At 35.2% G+C, this 20,216-nt stretch overlaps 1 protein-coding gene across 7 annotated transcripts in view; it reads left to right on the top strand.

Annotated features, from left to right (window-relative positions):
* Slc4a10 (solute carrier family 4 member 10) overlaps positions 1–19,805 on the top strand; it is a 260,215-nt gene extending 240,410 nt beyond the window's left edge. For 5 of the 7 annotated variants that reach the window (XM_090342743.1, XM_090342746.1, XM_090342742.1 and 2 more), the window contains 3 exons: positions 8,149–8,216; positions 11,331–11,447; positions 17,772–19,805. In XM_090342743.1, coding sequence (XP_090198869.1) covers positions 8,149–8,216; positions 11,331–11,447; positions 17,772–17,838 — 252 coding nt within the window. In that variant the 3' untranslated portion in view covers positions 17,839–19,805. Of the gene's footprint in view, positions 1–8,148; positions 8,217–11,330; positions 11,448–12,276; positions 12,316–13,472; positions 13,512–17,771 lie in introns of all 7 variants that reach the window. The other 2 variants (XR_016537258.1, XM_090342744.1) reach the window with 2 other exon arrangements.
* Positions 19,806–20,216: the final 411 nt, after the last annotated feature.

Here is a 20,216-nt window from a genome sequence, read left to right as displayed (position 1 = left end):
CATTATTGTTTTTCATTTATCTTCCTTCTTCAAGAAGTCAGTCTATGCATTCATTTTCCAATTTACAAATTCTTTCTCAAACAATAGGGAGAGAGAGAGAGAGAGAGAGAGAGAGAGAGAGAGAGAGAGAGAGAGAGAGAGAGAGAGAGAGAGAGGATAGAGGTATAGATTTCCCCCTTTCTTTTAGGGGATTCACTTATACACATTAAAGGAACCTTATTACTCAGTTGTTTAGTAAGACCAAATTGGACCACAAATCCAAAGAGATCTCTGTTCAGAATTTTCTGTCATTACGGTGACCATAATGTGTAGTTGAGATTCCTTCACTTGGTGTCCCATTGCAGATAATGAATTTTCACATGTAAAAATAGGTCATGAGATGATGATCTATTTTATTTCTGTATGAATATTTTTACTTTTAAAATGTTATGGACTGTGGGGTCGGGAATTTGGCGTAGTGGTAAAAGTGCTTGCTCAGCATGCACGAAGACCCGGGTTTGATTCCTCGGTACCGCATACATAGCAAAAAGCTGGAAGTGGTGCTGTGGCTCAAGTGGTAGAGTTCTAGCCCTGAGAAAGTCCAAGGATAATATTCAGGCCCTGAGTTCAGTCCCCATGACTGGCAAAAAAAAAAACCCAAAACAAAAAAAGTTATGGAATGTATATATAGTTTCACATTTCCAATGGTATGCATTTAAAATGAAAGCTTTTCCTGACATTTTGACAACTATTTCTTTTTAGAGCCTTAGTAAATATTTGCTCTTCTTCTCAAGTATTATTCAGGAAAAATATGATTTAATTTGAAAACAAACTAAATGTAAATAAAATGAACACCAGGCTATGCAAAGTTGCATGCTTTAAATTATCCATGCTTGATGTAACTTAAAGTATTCAGATTGAGAAAAAATTAAAAAGTTTAAATTAAAAAGTATAACTGAAGACAAAATTCTTTGAATATGGCTTTCCTCTTGTTTCTCATAATTATTGCACTAAGCAACTCAAGGATTAATTTATATATCACTTTAGCTTTATGTACTTGCTTTTATTTCCTGTCAAATGTCTTTGCTGTTTCTGGTGGAATGTGGTAACAACATTACTAGTCATATTCTTTCACAGCATTCTCCTGAGGCCACACCTACACCATGAAACACTATTGTTCATAGAACATATGTTCATAGAACATATGTTCATATGAACATATGTTCATAGAACATTAAAAATGTTATATCATCTACTATATCATCTTTAATATTCTCCCACACTCTGGTTGAAAGACAATTTAAGATTCTTCCTATGTGAATTAGGAGAGAGAGTTAATGGTAATTTTAATTATGAATTTAATAGAACTAGCCACTATCATGCACATAGGTAGCCTGTACAGTACATGTGCGGTATTTTATGATTCTTTAGGAATGTATTAATCCCATAAAGTTCCTAAACACATGAGTTTCTAGGCTTTTTAGGTCATTTCAAATGGCACTCTAATAGGCATTTTTCTCTTCTAGTTTTTAAGATTATGGAAGTACTAAACATCACTAAATGTTTTAGAACTCATGCTTCTGAAGGATATAAAAATAGACTGAAGATTTGCTGGGGCAGTCTAGAGCTAAATCTTTCGGATACAAATATGGAAAAAAGCATTGAAGTACATTCACCAGACAGGTTTACAGATCTTTAATCCCAAAAGATTAACATGTTGATATTTTCATGGGCTCCTTGGTACATGGCAAGAAATAAGCAAAAAAAAAAAAAAAAAAACAAAACCCAAAACACAGCCAAGAAATAACCAACACTAACACTGAAATATACTACTGACTAAAGACAGATAATTATCCATCAATCTGGAAAGAGGAAAGGGCATTTAAAGATATTTCTGTCCTGGCTTGGACTTTGTAATAAAAGAGCAACACCAGTGAAGAGAGTAGAAATATTTAAGGAAGATGAAATTAAACCTTAAACCCCTGCTTGACTTTTCTTAGTTTGTTAGATCTCACTATTTTATTTTCTTGAGCTTACATCTCATGTCTGAAGAATGTGATCTTCTTGTTGTAACATCCTGATTTTATTGTAGCATCCTGTACCAAAGGCCTATGTCTTCCAGGAGATGGTGGCTTTAAAATGGTAAATGTAAAGATTCTCCAGAAATGTTGCATTTCTTCAATTGTTCAATTTGAGTAACTTGATCTTGATCTGGCAAGATGGTAAATAGCATAAATGTCTTAGTTCCCTGAGTCTTAAATTCAAAGTGAGCTCACCTCTTCTCCTTTTGGTCATGGTTACAAGCCTCTACCTTTATCCTCCAGGGTTTGCTTATCAGCAGCCTATGGCTGGTCTTATGGCACAGAGAAAACAATCATTTGACCTTAAAATTCAATAATGAGTTAAGCAGAATAAATAGCTACACAGGCCAGTCCAAGGTCGCAGAGCTTCTGTTCCAAATTTTCATGTACTTCATGCATATGCATATACATATGCTTCAGTTTTTAGAAAGAAAGGATTATAATCAGGGTAGAAATGAATATTGGAACCCTGACATTTTGCACATTGCTCTGTGTAAAGGGAAGACTGCAGAATCAAATTCTGGATGTCCAAATGCGTTCAGAGTACCAACATGCTTTCTTCTTACTTAAGCATTCTCTAGGACATTGTATACATTTGACAAAAGGATTACTGTTCAAAGCAGAATGTTTGCTCTTCGACAGGGGGCAAAGGGTTGAATGTTAAAACTTAGAAATTCAATTCTGCAGAAGGGATCATATCAACACTTCTTGATTTACTGAGGATTCACTTTAACACAAACACTTTAGAAAAAGACATAATGAAGACAAGATTGGTCCTGTGATATGAATAAAGAAGGTCACGAAAAAATGTAAGAAAACACAAAAATGCCTAAAACAAGTACAATTAAACTAATTACAGAAACTGTATTTCTCAGACAAATATCAATTGAACCTTACCTTAGAACAAATGTGTTCTTCTTCAAGCAATGGTATTCTTTTTTACCAAATAATTACAATATTTTTATTGTAATTAATAGAAGGGTTACATTATATTAATCAGATAGAAGGTACATTACTTCACAAATATTGATACCCTTTCTCATGTCCTGTTTCCCATTTCCCTCCTCCCTCCCCCTCACGACTTGATTTCCCCCTTCCCTCTCCTATTTCAAACAACTAAGTATATATAAGATATATCAGATAATAAGGTGAAATATTGTAACAATATGAGATAACCAAGGGACAGTAAAAGAGATGAAAGATAACATAGTACATCAAGGACAACAATCACTCATTATATGGCTTTTGTTTCTATATCCTGGAGGTCCTTTGGAAAGCAGTATGGCAGTTCCTCAAAAGAATGCCACTACTTGGCATTTACCCAATTGTCCAGAAACAGGGGCATACTAAAGCCACTAGCACAACGATGTTCATTGCAGCACTATTTACCATAGCAAAGATATGGAACCAACCTAGATGTCCTTCAATTGATGAGTGGATCAACAAGATGTGGTATTGATACACAATGGAATTCTATGCTGCTGTCAGAAAGAATGACATAACCCCATTTGTAAGGAAATGGAAAGACTTAGAAAAAATCATATTAAGTGAAGTAAACCAGACTCAAAGGAACATAGGCCCAATAGTCTCCCTCATTTGTCATAATCAGTAGAAACCTTGGACTCTCCTAACAGAGATTCACAATACAGCAAAATCTAAATACATAAGGCCATATAGTATGAAGCAATGGTTTTCTAAAGAGTGGTTCCAGGACCTCTACTTATCAGCCAACAGTTGCCTGGGAACTTGTTAGAATGATCATTCAAACTCCAGATGTATTGAATTAAAACTCTGGGAATAGGGCCAGTGATCTGGGTTAAAAAGACCTGTAGGTAAATGTGACTCAAACTAGAATTTAAGATAAACCTCTTCCTAGAACCACAAAATTTGAATCTCCAGATCACAATCCAGTTCTAAATACAAAGTTGCTCCATCAGAATTATGTACTGATAATACAACTATTTAGACACTGAATCAGATATTCTGATGATAAATACAGATGCCTTCATGTAAGGAATTCTTTTTGAGCCACTCCAATTTTCCTCTTCAGCTTCCATTGTTAAGTGAGCAGTTTTTGGCTTCCAATTTATTGAAAATGACAGGAAATGCTTTTTATAACACTAAAGGTTTTCAAATATATATATATATATATATATATATATATATATATATATATATATATGTCCTAGTATTTGTAGCATCTGTTGTGTTAGCAGTTGGGCGTGGAAATGGTTAGGTATTTCTTATATTCTACAGGTCTTAGGTAAAATGATTTCTGAAGGCTCTTCCATTTCTTATATGATTTAAAACTTTTCAAATAACTTCTTTAATACTCTAAGCATCTTTCTGAACACTGGCTCTGTGTTGTTTATACATTGAAATATTTGTGGATTTCTACATAGATACACATTTTGCTGAAAAATGAATATAGCAGCAGATGTTACTTATTTCACTAAAAAAGGTCAGAGCATATATTAGCTATAATATATAAACTGTATTTTATGCTATTATAAAGTATAATTCATATCTATGAAGCCTGTAGTTCTCTCTCTCTCTCTCTCTCTATATATATATATATATATATATATATATATATATATATATCACTGTATCTATCAAAGCACACTAGAGTTCATCTCCAATTTTTATTTTCTAGTTCAGCCCAGCACAGGTGGTCAGCCTCAACCAAGCTAGTGACTACTCTCACAGAAACATCTGATTTATTTTCATCACTTAGTCTTATCCTATATTTTTTTTCCTAATTAGGGTTCTTCATTTCCTTGCTTTTTATGGTGCTTCATCAGATCCTCAGTAGGGTTTATACTTTGATTTTTATTGTTATATTTTAGAATCTAGGAGGCTACTTATCAGGTAGATTCACAACAAACTTCTCCATAGCTTCTGTCTTCTTCACTTTGTCAAGTATATTATACTTGCTCAGTAAATGTTTGACTACTGTCAAGAATATTCCTATTCTATGACTCCATTTTTCTACTCTTTCTTGATTTACCATTATGTGATCTTTATTTTGTATTCAAAACTGCATCAAGGATTATCTTAAAGATAATCCTGATCTAGATACCTAGATAATTCATTAGTCAAACTGGTAATACCCTTAAACTGTTCTTGGGCAAATTTTGCTTACTGTACCTTCCACGTGCTGCAGGGGTGTTCTATGTTGTTGAAGTCTACATATCTCTGAGATCTCTGTGGAAATGAAGTGCTGAGTAGAAGTCATTTTAATGTACTTCTGTGGTAGATATCTGGTTAGCTTTCTGTTCCCTTTTGCGTGATTGAGAACATCCTAGATTGTTATAGTCGTGACGACGAGTGCCTGATTTGACTGCTCCTTGCCAGAAATTCTCAATTTTTGGATCCCTCATAATGCTGCCTGGGATGCAGCCGGCCCTCCATCCCCGCTCCAGAGCCACCCAGCTCCCTTCTGGCACCAAAGGCAGCGGCTGCTCCGCCACCCTTCTCTTCAGATAAGCATGGCTTGGAAATGCTATCTTTAGAGGTGATGAGATTTTGTTTGGATAGAATTATGACTAGTATAAAGCCCACACATGCTAACAAGCCACAGAGTGCAAAATAATTATTGAAAGCAATTTGAGAGAAAAGTGGAAAATCATCTGAAGAAAAAAAACACAAAATTCTTCACAAAGCTTTGGTCCAATGTTTTTTTTTTTTTTCTGTTAGATTGGATAGTCAACTTTGTGCTGCCAGGTAACTTATGCACTGATACCACTTTTCTGTAGATCTTTGTTTTTCATTTCAGTCTTTATTAATGCTTTCTGGCTTTTCAACATCTTATTATGACTTGACCAGAAATTATGCTAATTAGAAGACCTAACTTTTCTGTAAACAGTCTGGGATAAGTTAATATTTTTCATGCAGGGTGGTTTTACTTAGATAGCCTGTGGATCATGGAATGTGCTCTTCCAATGACCCTCCACGTGCTTTAAGGTAATATGTCCCATAGAAAAAGGAAACCTTTTTGTCTGACAAAAAGACACACTATCTTCCTCAGACCTGCAGGATGTGCAGACAAGTTAATGGGTTGTATATATTAGATATCTTGACTCTGCCATTTGTAAGACATGCCTCTGTCTAGGCTTCAGAGTCAGTCCAGTTTTGCTTAAATGGTAATTTTGAACTAATGGAATTAACTTATTCATTTGAATTTGTTCTACTAGTACTGCCAAAAGGCAAAAGGAACAGGTCTAAAATACAGGTAAAGAGATAATTCTGATAGGCCTTGAAAGAATATTTTTCCTTGAGAAGCAGCAGAGAAAGAGAATAGACCTTGTTCCTGGGATACAGAGGTGCATTCTGTTAGCCCCAAGAGTATAAATACACTATAGAGAAGTTTAGTTGATGAAGCGTGGTTAGATAACTTTAGCTTTGCAAAAGGAAGCATGGAGGTTAGCCTTCAAAGTCATCTCCATTTTCTGTCAACATTCTCATTTGGGCAGAAAGACCTGGTTCTTCACACCTGTGCAACTTAAAATTCCACTTCATGAGTTAGAACCAACAATTATAGCGATTTTAAATGTTCTTCAATAATTCTTTTAAGTGAAACAATGCCAATGAACTTTTTGTAAATAAATACATTAAAGAAGAAATATAATCTATAGATTTTTTTTAGGTGCAAGGAAAAATTTTATTGTTGCATTATTTAAAAGCTAAGCCAGGATGTTTTCAATTAGACCTAAGGTCATCATCATTTCACAGCACTGTCTTATGTATGACCCAGTCTTATATAACATGACATAATGTTATATATGATGGAGATGAATTTATTTTACTTTTTGTGATTTTTTTCTATTTTTCCTCTTTTGTCACTTTTTTATTTCTCTCCTTTTTTTCTTTTGCCAGTCCTGGGCTTGAGCTCAGAGCCTGAGCACTGTCCTTGGACTTTCTCAAGGCCAGAGCTCTACCACTTGAACCTCGGCACCACTTCCGGCTTTTTTCTATGTATGTGCCCGTGCATGCAAGGCAAGCACTCTACCACTAGGCCAAACACCCAGCCCTGATTTCTGTACCTTTTGTCTTGTATGTAAGTTTATCTGATTTGAGGCACAGAAATGGTGGGACAAAGGGTGAACTAATTCAGTAGATACTAGGTTGAAGCTGAACTAATCAACTTGTGTAGTTATGGAGAGGAGGGAGATTGGGAGGGGAAAATGGGGAGAAAAGAAGGAAGAAGTGACACTAGTCAAGAAAATGTACTCATTACCTGACTTATTAACTTCAACCCCTTTGTATATTACCTTTACAATAAAATTATTTTAGTGCCTATGTGGATATATGATATGTTTCTAACCTTTGGGGAAGGATTAGAATATAGTCATGTATGATGAAATCTGAAGGATGAAATGATAACTTAAGTTGCATCTAAGGGAAGTGACTTTTTCCATTTCTTCCTCCAATAAAACACACATGATTTTAATTCATATAGGCAGGAATCTTCTAGGGTCTCTATGTTTCCAGAGCAAGAACAATGGTCCTTAGCGTGTGGTCCCCAGACCAGCATAATCAACTCCATATGAAAACTTGCTAGAGATTCACATTTTTGTTTCTTCTTTACTTCAGAACCTCAGAATCAGAACTTCTTTAGGGTGTAACCCAATAATTTGACTTTTAATAAGGCTTCCAAGGGATTCTAATGTAGGGGAAAGGCCTGTGCTCTGAATTTGTCTTCCATCTCCTTTAAATATAGCATTTGGGGAATGTAATTTTAACTTTACTAACAACAAAGCTGATTACACTAGCCATACTTTTGTTCTTAAAATCTTAGATTATTTTTTTAACTCTGCTTAGAAAATAAACATGTTTTACAATGAGTGACATGAAGGAGATTGTTGTCACCTGCTAAATTAGTTTGTGTTATGAGATTTTCATTAATTACTTCTGTTCTTGGTAGCTGAGGCTTTATTGAAAGGACCTATGCTGGCATTAATAAATGCAAACAAAGCAGAAGGTTCTGAGGTTAATGAGATAATGAAACATTAATCTGTGTTTTTACTTTAATTCACAATAGATATTCATCAGGTTCACTGTGTGTACTTTGCATTTGTCTTTCCAGGAAGAACAGAGTATGTTAGCTATGGAAGAGGAGGGCACTGTGCAGCTCCCATTAGAAGGGCACTACAGGTAAGATTCACACTTACCTTAGGTAAAATAGGCTCAGGTTAACAATGACTTACAAGGATCCAATGTGGATCTTTGTAAAGATGTTGAAGTTGTTTTAGAGTAGAATAACCTCTGAGACTAGGAATTTGTTTACCAACGTGTCAATTCAAAGTTTAGCCAGTATTAGCTGATGACTACCTGAATGCAATGGGCCAGAAGCTGTTTTCTGAAATCCTTCCCTTGTATATGTCATAATGTATATGAGAGATCACTTTTATGTTCTCAGAAAGTAGCGTTGGAAGACAGACTAGATTGGCTTCTAATATAAATGAAATTGGTATTTACCAGGTCAACTCCAGGCAAATAAATATTTTTATTTTGGAAATTTGTCTGTAAAAATGTACACATCCAAAAGAAATATTCTATTTCTTGGATTCAGTCATATTGAGAAATATGCTAATTCAAAATACAATAACCTTCTTTGCACACAAAAATGTAGAAAAGAAGCAAATTTCTAAGAGTTATAATCAGAATTTTTCCAAGTCTTTAGCCAAAAATATTCTATCACTCTTTTCTTCTCTTTCTTTCTCTGTGTAGTCATTCTCTCCATCCTTCTCTTCTTCCTACTCCATAAAGTTTAAATAATTTTCTTATAAAATTCTATTTAAGGGCTGGGAGTTTGGCCTAGTGGTAGAGTGCTTGCCTAGCATGCACTATTACCCGGGTTCAATTCCTCAGTACCACATACATAGAAAAAAGCTGAAGTGGTGCTGAGGCTCAAGTGGAAGAGAAGCCTTGAGAAAGTCCAAGGACAGTGCTCAGACCCTGAGCCCAAGCCCAAGACTGGCAAAAAAAAAATTCTATTTAAGTATTATTTGTGAATTTTATCTCAACATTTTAAGGATATAGTAGTAAAAAAAAAGTGGAATTTCTTGGGAAGGAAATTGTTGAATTGCTTAAAAATAAGAGAGTATCCTTTGGATCTTAAGTCTTACTCTAAAATCATATTCCCTAAAATTTCTAAAATATAATTGCCTTTGATTTAAGAATGAGAACAAGTATAGCATGTTTTTTTACTTGCAACATTAAAAACAATCCAAATCTTGTTGATTTAGTTGAATCAGTAAAATCAATTGTATTCTGTGGAAACCTGTTTCATGTCATTCCACTTTCAACAAGGCTCTGTAGTTAAAGAAGTTTGGAAAATGTTCTATACTGACATAGTTGGAAATTCGTAGTGAACCCTAGTATATGAAATAGCCCAAGTAATGCTGCCTTTTTTTAATCTTTTGGATAGTGTGTGTGTGTGTGTGTGTGTGTGTGTGTGTGTGTGTGTGTGTTACTGGAGTTTAAACTAAGGACTTCACATTTATACAACTTGGTTGCTTGGCTGGTATACAATGTAATCAAGCATTTTCTAAACTTTTTTACTCACATAAACCTTGTTTCATATCATGAGATATTTGTACTCCATATGATGCATTTTAGTTACTTAGAAACCATCCACACATATTAGAGGAACTGAAGAATACAGCTCCAGATTGGCATCTTGGGACTGCCTGAGAAGGAAGAAAGACCCAAGGTTTTGTTGGATTTATTGCCCTCTTGTGAACATTTACCATTGTGGGTCACAAGATGTTACTTTAGGATCATTGTAGAACAAGAGGGTTTATTTTTTTCCCCTAAAATGCAATATCTTTCATGAAATAAAAGGAAAGCTATTTACTTGTAGCTACTTTTGTCTTATTACTGCCATTTAGTTATATTTTTAGCACTGAGGAGATTTTGAAGCATTTTGAGCATTACAAACAATTGGTGCCACTACAAAATGTAAAAACATCGAAGCATAGTTCAATTCCTGGTATGCGGCTCTACTAGCCACATAGAAAGAGCTTTGTCAGACTGATTTCAGTTGCTTGTTCCACAAATAAATATCGAATACCAATTGTCCTGCCTGGTTCTTTGGAGAACAACAAAAACCAAACAAATGGTATAGAATCCTGGTCCTCATGAAACTTACCTTCAAGTAGAATAGAAATAAGAGACATAGGATAAACAAATGAGCAAGTAATGTAGCATAAATCAAATGTGCAATAAGGCAAATGAAACATTGGAGTGATATGAGAGGGAGGAAATAACAGTTTTACTGAGGTGTCATCTGAATAAAGGAAGAAGACTATACCAAGTGGAGGAGCTTGCTAGGCAGAGGGCAGAACTAAGCAAAGTTCTGAGGTGCCAACAGTGCTCTACAACAGTCAGAAAGTCAAGTAGCTGTGGCTACAAGGTGTGAGTAGAGCTGATACTGTGATCAGTCAGAGGACAAAGGAGTTACAGAGCCTTATAGGATATCAAGCACTGATTTTGCACTGGGTGAGTGGGGGCTAAAGCAGGATCTGAACAAGAAAAGTAGGACCTCTGCAGTTACCTGAGGGTTCACAAGAACCTGAGCAAAACAACTAGATTATCTAATTTCTGTTTTTTGAAATGAATTAAAAAATTTGTAGCCTAAATCTGTATCTGACTTTTTTCAGATATGTTTTAATAACTGAGAACCTTTCAGGACTTCTCGATGTTTAATGATCAAAAATATGCTGAAATAAACAAAATATATACGAAAACAATTAAATATTATTCATCCTTCTAAGCAAAGGATCTCTGACATATGCTAAAAGACATCTGAACATAGAGGACATTATGCTAAATAAAATAAGCTAGTCACAAAAAAGACAAACACTGTACGATCCAACTTATATGCGGCACTTAAAATAGACAAAAAAATCACAGAGACAGAAAGGGTAGTGGTGGTTGCCAGGCAGTGAGAAGAGGAGAAAATGGGGAGTTAAGGTTTAATGGATGTTGAATTTAAATTTTACAAGATGAGAAGGGTTTTGAAGATAGATTGTGGTAACAGTTGTACATTATGGATATATTTAATAACACTTTAATGTACAATTAGAAATGACTAAGATGGCTTAATGATATATATGTATTCCACTACAATAAAAACGAAGAACAAATAAAAAAGAACAAATGTTTCACATACACATAAAATGACCCTATATTTAGTAACTATCAATGAATAACTTGTTACTTATTTAATGTTTGTGGTTTCATTTTGGGTGAATTCCTATCTAGAGATGATCCATCTGTGATCAATATTTCTGATGAAATGTCAAAGACTGCCTTGTGGAAGAACCTTCTAATTACGGCTGATAACTCAAAAGATAAGGAGTCAAGCTTTCCTTCTAAAAGGTTTGAATTTTAACATAATGAGGTTGTACTAATTTCAATGATTTTGATGCCATAAGTCCACCAACAAAAGAGCAATATTGGGTTCCATCAAATTTAGGCCTAAAATGTTTCAGAAAATTCCTTTTGAATGGGGGTAGAAATTGTAATTTTTCTGAATGAATATATTTCTCAATGTTCCCTTTCAAATTAAAAACTCACTCCAAAACTATCACAGTGTGGGGGAAATGGAGCTATAAATGAGTCCCAGTGCATGACATTTCTGGACATTCATTTTGGCCTACTCCTGTTCTATGATTTTATTGTATTTCCTCATTATTCACTCCCTAGAACCTGTTCAGATGTCTGACATTTCCCAGTTTCCTTATTTTTTTGAGTGTTATGCCACATGGTTGTTTCATATTTGGTATACTTCTAGTCCCCTTATCCAAGTCTGTGAAAATCTCCCCTGATCTCCTTACCCAGAAGCTTTCAGCTCTTGAAAGTTCTGTCCATTCTTACTTTTCAATATGTAAACATGCAAACAACTGTTGTAGTAGTGGATGGAGATCTTAAGTGCATACTGAGAAAGATTCTGTACTAAGTATCAAGAATCCTCATGGGATTTCAATTGAATTTTCTAAAATTGACAAATAAGAGATCAAACCATATCATCCAGACTCTTAACACTAATCCGAAAAAAAAAAGAAGGAATTCCTCTATTATGCTAGTCTCTTTTTCTTGGTTCAGAATGGTTGAGGCATTTGGGATGGTGTTGTAACTATTAAGTTTATTTTCATAACCTTAAATTAACATTTTCTACTTAATTTTTATATTACATTTTTGCCATAAGCTCCCCTTCCTAATCACTCTAGAAGCTGATTCCCCAAAGGTAAGACCCTCTCCCTCAAACCTATTCTTTGGTTGCATTTCTTTGTTAAATGGTGTCTTCTGGAAATCTGGTCAACCTATGTCCTGTGTGTGAGCTTTGGGGAGGCAAAAAGCCTGGCAAGTCTTGGGCTCAGATCTGATATCAAATAGAATTTGATATTGACCTGAAACTAGACTAAGCTTTTTCCCTCCCTTAACTTACGTAAATATATCATAAATAAAATGACCAATGTCATACAACTGTACTTAGCGATGTCAAATTTCTAGATTAGAAGAAGAAAATTTGTCTCTCTAATTAAGAAAATTGCAAAGCTGGAAGATTCCATTTATGTTACCATGATGCAGTATTCAAGCCTGCAAGCTTTACCTGGCTGCTTGAGGCATAATTGGAAACATGGGCAAACTGAGGCTACATTAGGCTATAGAGTATGTCTCTTCCTGTAGCTTTTGTCATCCCAAAATGACATGCTGCTTCAGTGTCATCTCTATGCCCAACAAAATGACCAAGACATAGTTGATGTTGAATCTTTTCCCCTGAAGCTGGGGATTAGTCTTTCTGTTCTTTTTTTCTCTCTCTTTGTCTCTGACTTTCTCTCCCCTCAGCTCCTCCAAAATTTACTCCAAACTAAATTAATATGAATTACTTAATTTGCTTTCTCCCAAACTTTTTTTTTGGTTGGTCATAGGCCTTGAACTCTGGGCCTGGGCACTGTCACTGAGCTCTTCACCTCAAGACTACCTCCCTACCCCTGGGCCTGTGCATTGTCCCTGAGCTCTTCAGCTCAAGGCTACCACCCTACCTCTTAAGACACTGTGCTACTTTCAGTTTTCTGGTGGTTAATTGGAGATGACCCCACCTGGCTTCTCCAAAACTTTTGGCTGATGTCATTAAACAGAGCTTCAAAATACCATGTATTTCTTTGTTGGGCCAAGCAGCTATAATATTTTATTTCAAAACTTACTTTTCTTCCCCTCCTCCAAATCCCTGCTGTTATGTTGCTGTCATCCCTATAGTAAATCTATGTTTTGTTAGAACCCTTGCAAGAACATCAGAGTTATGAGAAAGGTAATTTCAAGCCCATTGATATATGCACTTGTGGATCCTTTCATATTAAAAATATGACATTTCTCTGATTTCTTTTAAAATTTCAATCCAAGGTGATGGACTTAAAGCAAAATGCTAGCTATGAGAAACAGGTGAGACTTTGACAGCCAAACTTAAAGATTATTTCTTCCTCAATTTTGTAGATCCATAGTCCAAACACTTCCTCAACGTTCCTTTGTTTAAAAAGTTCTATGCAATAATGTATTTTAGATATTTTCTTTAAAGAAAATGGTAAAAAAATAGTAAAGTCAAGTGATAATCGTGTGTGTGTGTGTGTGTGTGTGTGTGTGTGTGTGTGTGTGTGTGTTCCTATGGCTTGAACTCAGGGCCTAGGCCCTATTCCTAAGGTTTTTTTTTTGCTTGAGGCTAGTACTCTCCTATATCAGCCACAACTCCATGGGTGGCTTTTTTGATGATTAATTGAAGATAAGAATTTCATGGACTTTCCTGACAAGGTTGGTCTTGAACCACAATCCTCAGATCTCATCCTGAGTAGCTAGAATTACAGGTATGAGTCACATGTGCCTGATTCAAGTGATATTCTTTATCAGAAAATTCTAGTTAAAGTAATATGTGTATAAAAGTAGTGAACTTATGTTTTAAGTCCATCCAATTTTAAATATATATACATATGTATGTGTGTGTATATTCCTAATGAGCTGATATTGAAAGTCTGCACAGTCAGCTTTTGTTTGTATGTTTTTCAGACAGAGTCATTCTTCATGACTCCAGGCTAGTCTTCTTGAATTGATAATCCTACTGCCTCAGATTACTAAATGCTGGAATTACAGGCATGTGACACTAGGCCTAACTGTTTCTTTACTTTTTGATGTGGTAAAATTTGTAGCTTCCCACAAGAAATTATCTCCTTGCTAGTGATTAATGTTGTCCATTTTAACAAATGTGAACCCTTACAGAAAGGGTGTAGTTTCCAGAAATTCTAAAGCCACCACCAATATTAATACCCTCTGAAGGATACTGTTTTCTTGGTATTTGTTGAAGACATTGAAGCATAACCTAGTAACTATTACAATTTGATCTGGTAGAGCAGCCAATGGCCCAAAACAAACAAACAAAATGCCTAAAGAACAGCTTACCAGAATCTGTATCTCTTGAGACCTAAGCTGGTTCCATGCTGCCTTTGATCCATACCCTTCAGCTACTTTCCATTCTATCCTTTGCTCCAATATGTCTCAAAGAAGCATAGATGACTTCTTAAATGTATTTTTATCATAGTAGCATATTTCCTCAATTATTAAATTCACATTTCATGGTTGGACATGTTTTATCTAGTTTGATTGGAAGTAGAACCCAAGAACTGGTCTCAAATTCTACTTCATCAGTAGAAGGTCTACTTTGATTTAACATTGCTAAATATACAGGAGACAAAATCCCACTGCTGCTTATTGGATGGATTGACAGAAATAGGTTTCATGAAAAACCACATTGCATCAGAATATAGGTGAGCCAACTTTTCTTGGGAAAGTATCTAACAATGCTAGAAAAATTAACACTGAATTGGTGACTAAGATGAGTCTCAGACTCTGAGAAAGAAGGGAGATTCTTGATCCTTTTTTTGTTCATCCTTCTATCCTGAATTCTCTTTTGCTGTGTTTCTCTAGGAGAGGGCCCACTCATGACAGCTCAATAAATAGTGTTCATAACAATCATTTTATAACCATTGAAATATAACAGCATCACAGATTTCTTTACAGCAAGACAGCAGTGAATAGATCATTTTTCTTCTCTTTTGACATATTACTCTTTTATATTTCAAATTGTAACTCCTCAAGGGCAAGGGTATTCCATCTATCCCTTTTTCTTAGATCTTTATAGTGTGCTTGGCAATATATATATGCATATATATATATATTACAATAATCAATAATAGATGTATAGTACATAAACGTTGCTACAATAAAAGCTTAAAAGCAGTTGACATCTAGAAACATGAAAACATGAGCGTAACAAGAAATCCAGATAGAATGGGACAGAAAGTAAGAAGATCCACACAGAATATTTTCCAGATGTCTATAAAACTTCTGTTTCATAATTTAATATGAAATCAAGCCAAGAGTTTCAACAGGGGCAGTCATAATCATTTATTATGTGAAAGCTCCAATATAACCAGAGAAGGCCAAGGAAAACTCATTTCTGGGTCAAGCTGATATTCTGAATCTCCCCCTTCCTCATCTTTCTTTTTCTTTCTTTCTTTCTTTCTTTCTTTCTTTCTTTCTTTCTTTCTTTCTTTCTTTCTTTCTTTCTTTCTTCCTCCTTCCTCCCTCCTCCCTTTTTCTTTCTTTCTTTCTTTCTTTCTTTCTTTCTTTCTTTCTTTCTTTCTCACCTTCCTTCCTTCCTTCTCTTTTTCCCTCCCTCCCTCCCTTCCCTTCTCTTTCCCTCTTTCTCCCACTCCCTTCCTCCCTTCCTTCATTCCTTCCTCCCTCCCTTCCTTTCTCTTTCCCTCACTTTGAGGTGACTAATAATGCTATTGGAAATTCCTTTACTTATTGAAAGGTTAGGAAGCATCTACCTCACAAAGTATTGTGTATGTGCAGAGGACAGTATGTTTCTCTCCCACAGTCTCCTATAGATAGGATTTGTTACTACACTTTCTGAAAGACAGATCCACTAGACATGGGAATACCAGAATCAGTATTCTGGAATTGAGCTATAGGAGTACTTAGGAGCCATCTGGTCCTAAACTCAATTTATGGATAAAGATACCAAGTCTCAGAGAGATTAAATCGTTAGTCACCAATCATATATTTCATTCTTAGCTTTTGTGAACTATACCCAGGTCTCTTAATTTTACACCCAGGACTCACTACACTTCCCCACTCTGCTCTGTTGCCTTGGTTTCATTTGAGAGAGACTGAGAGCCAGGTACAGCCCAAGAAAATTAATTTGGAAAGCAAGAGAGCTGACACTTGTCATGTAATAGGAACTGAAAGTAGAAGAAAGTGAGTCATACAGATAAAGGAGTTAAAAATACAGAGTTAAGGCTCTCAACACATCATGTGCACACTGTCAACTCTTCTCATGGAAAGAGAAAAGAAAAGGGAAAAAAAGTTGCTTTGCTCTGACCTGTAAGGAGAATGTGCTGAGAAGTGTGGCAGGCATAAACCCGGGTGCCATAGACACTCACTCACACCAGCGCTCAGCGCTGGCAGCGTGCCACAGATGGCAGAAGCTCCGGCACTTCTTACCTGATGGTGCCGGGTGGTGGTGACAACTGAGAAGGGCTGTTTCTAGCTTGAATTGGAGGAAAAACAATTTTAAAAACACTCTTAGAATGTGTCTAAGTTATTGACCACTAAGAAAGCTGCACAGGGGGGGCTCATTGAAATACAGAGTTTGAGTACTTTATTACTTGGCAAAGAGTTATAAAACAAAGGTAGTCCTGCCATTAACTATTGTACATTGAAGGCTGAAATTAACAGTAAAAAATGTGTACACTCTTTCAGCTCAGAACCTCCAAGGCTGGCTGAGACTTGTCCTGTGCAGAGGAGATCAGAGAGGTCTCTTACATGAAGGGCTTTATCATGTGCATAGAGCATTGTTGGAAGTTGTCCCTAAGAAAACATACACTGTAGATGTAGATGCCATACACATGACCGTATTATTAGAACTTTCTGTAAGAACCTCAATGTGAGAAGAGCAAAAGGGTACAGTAGAAAAATACTGAAAAAAGAAAGACAAAAATAACAGTATCATTTTCAAGTTAATCAAATGGTAAAGTTACAGCTAAAAGGTGAAAGGAACCAAAAGCATTTTGGGAGTGAGTTTGCTCTGTGAAGAGGGGAAGGGTCATTCCTCTTATGTACAGGTGGAGGGACAAGTACCTGGAGAGAAGGATTCATTCAGAATGATCCTTATCTTAACCATGGGAGAGGCTGGCTTTACCTAACTAAGATACTGTCTTCAGCAAACATCAAGACCCAGGAGGCATTTGCAGCAGAGTTCACCACAATTTGTTTGTGTCATTTTCTACTGTCAGTATTGTCTTAAGGTGGACATGACTGACAATTCCAGCAATCATCAAGGATTCCTTTGCCCAAATGAGGACCATGGTATTGATTGTGCATGCTTTTAGAATTTTTCATTTTTTAAAGTTTGGTTTTATTTTCTAGTGTCTTTTCAAATTTCCCCCTCTCTGCAGTTCTTGGCTTCTATCTCACTGAGTGTAGAGGATTTTAAGTGTTGCTGTCTGTCTATGCTTTGAAGCATGAGAGAGCAATGCTTAAGGGCTCTTGTGTTGCTTTGGGTTGATGGGTACTGTGTCTGAGCAAGTAGATCTCATGGTAGTCATGTTGGATTACAGTAATGAATTTTTCCTTTTTCCCCTCTTGCAGCACTGAAAGCCGAAAAGAGAAGAAAGCTGACTCAGGGAAAGGTGTTGACAGGGAGACTTGTCTATGACTTGATCTTCAGTTTATTTTTTACTTATATTTGAGAAGAGTGTCACAATTATTAATGAAACTGCTTTGATCATGTATTGTAAATTCTGTTTCTCATCCCAAATCCACCTTCATACTGTAAGTAGTGCAATGCTCTTTCATTCTCTGTTTAGCCTTCGGAACAGTGAGGCACCCTTATGATGAGACACAATAGCTATCGCAAGAATCTGTGTGTTTTTGCTCCTTATTAGGCATTTGTAAACACTGAATTCTTCTTGCTAGCTTTATGACAGCAATAGTATTCTCGAAGAGACAAGTCATCTTTACCTAGCGTGTACTTTCTTATTTTAGTGCTCTGATGATAACTGATAATTTTGTTCAGAAGAATTTTGAAATGTAGTCTTCTTTTAATTTTTTATAGCTTAGCATTAATGACTTATTTCAAAAGACTCAATCAAAATGTTAGTTTAAAAAGAATTTTTAATAATTGTATTTATGTATTTCTTTGATTTACTATGATATATTTAATACTCACAAATTTATATCTGACTGAAACCTAAAAGTCATTTGGAAAGCATATATCATGACCTGTTTACAACTTACTAAAAAGAAATCAGACAATAATGAAAAGAGTCAAGTAGCATTTCCTTACAATTGAAATTGTAACTACATGACCCAAAAGTAGGCTTCTACAAAATTCTCTAGGAAACTTTAACAGTTTTATGGAATTTTCCATTTTAATCTTTATCAGAAGTGTGCTGTTCAGTTTTCCCCTGTTAATAAGGCTGTTTTCCAGGTAAATATACTCTATATATACTTGTGCAATAGCACATAGGAAATTGTACATGAGATTCCACATCTGTACAGTTGTTCTGCTGCTGATGTTCATGTGCTGCTTAGTGCTAGTCCTGAATCGTGTTCTCATGTTACATCAACAGGTTTCCCACCGTACTTTTTCTCTGCAAAGGATTTTTCCAGTTTTTAATTCAATGCATGTTATGAAAAAAATCTCTTAAATGAAATTTTCAGATTCCGTTTGAGAAGGTGTTGTAGATATTTCAATTCATGTTAAAACAATCCATCTTTACAAAGCTTATACAAGAGGGAGGAAGGATAAGGATTTTTGAGCACTGTTAAAAATATAGTATTTCATTTCATTTTAGACAAATATGAAGTTAAAAATATTAAATTTCATAGTGCTCTTAGTTCCTAAGAATGATCAGTGATCAACAACCTCATAGTCTTTCACTGTTCAATTTACAATAATTCAGAGCTCTGTGGCTTTTATAAACTCTTAATTATGTGCTATGTACAAATATACATGAAAAATCCTTTTTGGAATTAGGCTAATGAAGAGGAAAAAAACCCCAACAAAGCCTTTAGTGTTCAACATTTTGATATCTTCTGAAAAAAAATTTCCTCATGATCCTTTCAGAAATCATTTTTAATGGAATATGAGCAAAACATCTCAAGAAGAATTTACAGTCAATAGAGTTTGTATTTATAAATGCAGAAGAAAAAACTAAAAATTTCTGTTCCAAGTGTGTTACCTTTATATGTTTTGTAATATTGATGCTCCATTGTAACATTCTCATTGTTCTATGAGTTATCCAATCAGTCCCCAAAGCAGTCTCCTAATATTTTAACATATTAGTAACTTTTCTGTTAAAAATGATTCGTATGATCACTGATTTGAGTAAGCAATCATCCAATGAAATTCTGTATTTATGAGTATTTTTATAGTAATTCTGTTCTTGTGTGAATTTTAGTAGTATTCCCATGTTTAGCCTAATATTTTGAAATCATATAAAATATAAGAGAAAATGTAGTATTATATATTTATCCCTAATTTCAGATTCCTGGTCAAAATTACTGCATATCTTGAATGTAATTTATTGCAAAGTTTAAGTAAAGTGTAAATGTGACTAGGATATTGTGCTTTTCACAACTGAAAAATGTTATGTGGAAATAAATATTTATCCTAATTAATTTCCTTGCACATTTTAAATTGTAATACAATGCGTCTTGTGTGACTCTCTTCATGTTAACCACAATGTCCATTTAGAACATATAATTGTTCAAAATAACATCTAAATTAAGGCATCCTCACAGTTAAGAATTATTGATGTTGCAACATTGCCAGGAGATTGAAAATAGTTTGAACTTCAGGAAAGGAAACTAATGAGAACCATAAAAGATACATGTCCTCATTTTTCCAGTGAAAAATCTGTGTCTTGGGTAGAAATGACATTTCTCAGATGACTATCAGAAAGCTTTTTAGTAAGACGTTCCATTATGGTAAATCCTTAGTTCCTGTGTTATCTGCCCAGAAGAAAATATTACCTAAAGTTTTCCTGGTCCCCATTTGTTATAAAGGTCAAATGAGCTCATCATTCTTTT

The sequence above is a fragment of the Megascapheus bottae genome, chromosome 12, assembly GCF_031878675.1.
Source record: "Megascapheus bottae isolate mThoBot1 chromosome 12, mThoBot2.hap1, whole genome shotgun sequence".
NCBI classification, from domain to species: Eukaryota; Metazoa; Chordata; class Mammalia; order Rodentia; family Geomyidae; genus Megascapheus; species Megascapheus bottae.
This window is presented reverse-complemented; position numbering and strand designations above follow the sequence as displayed.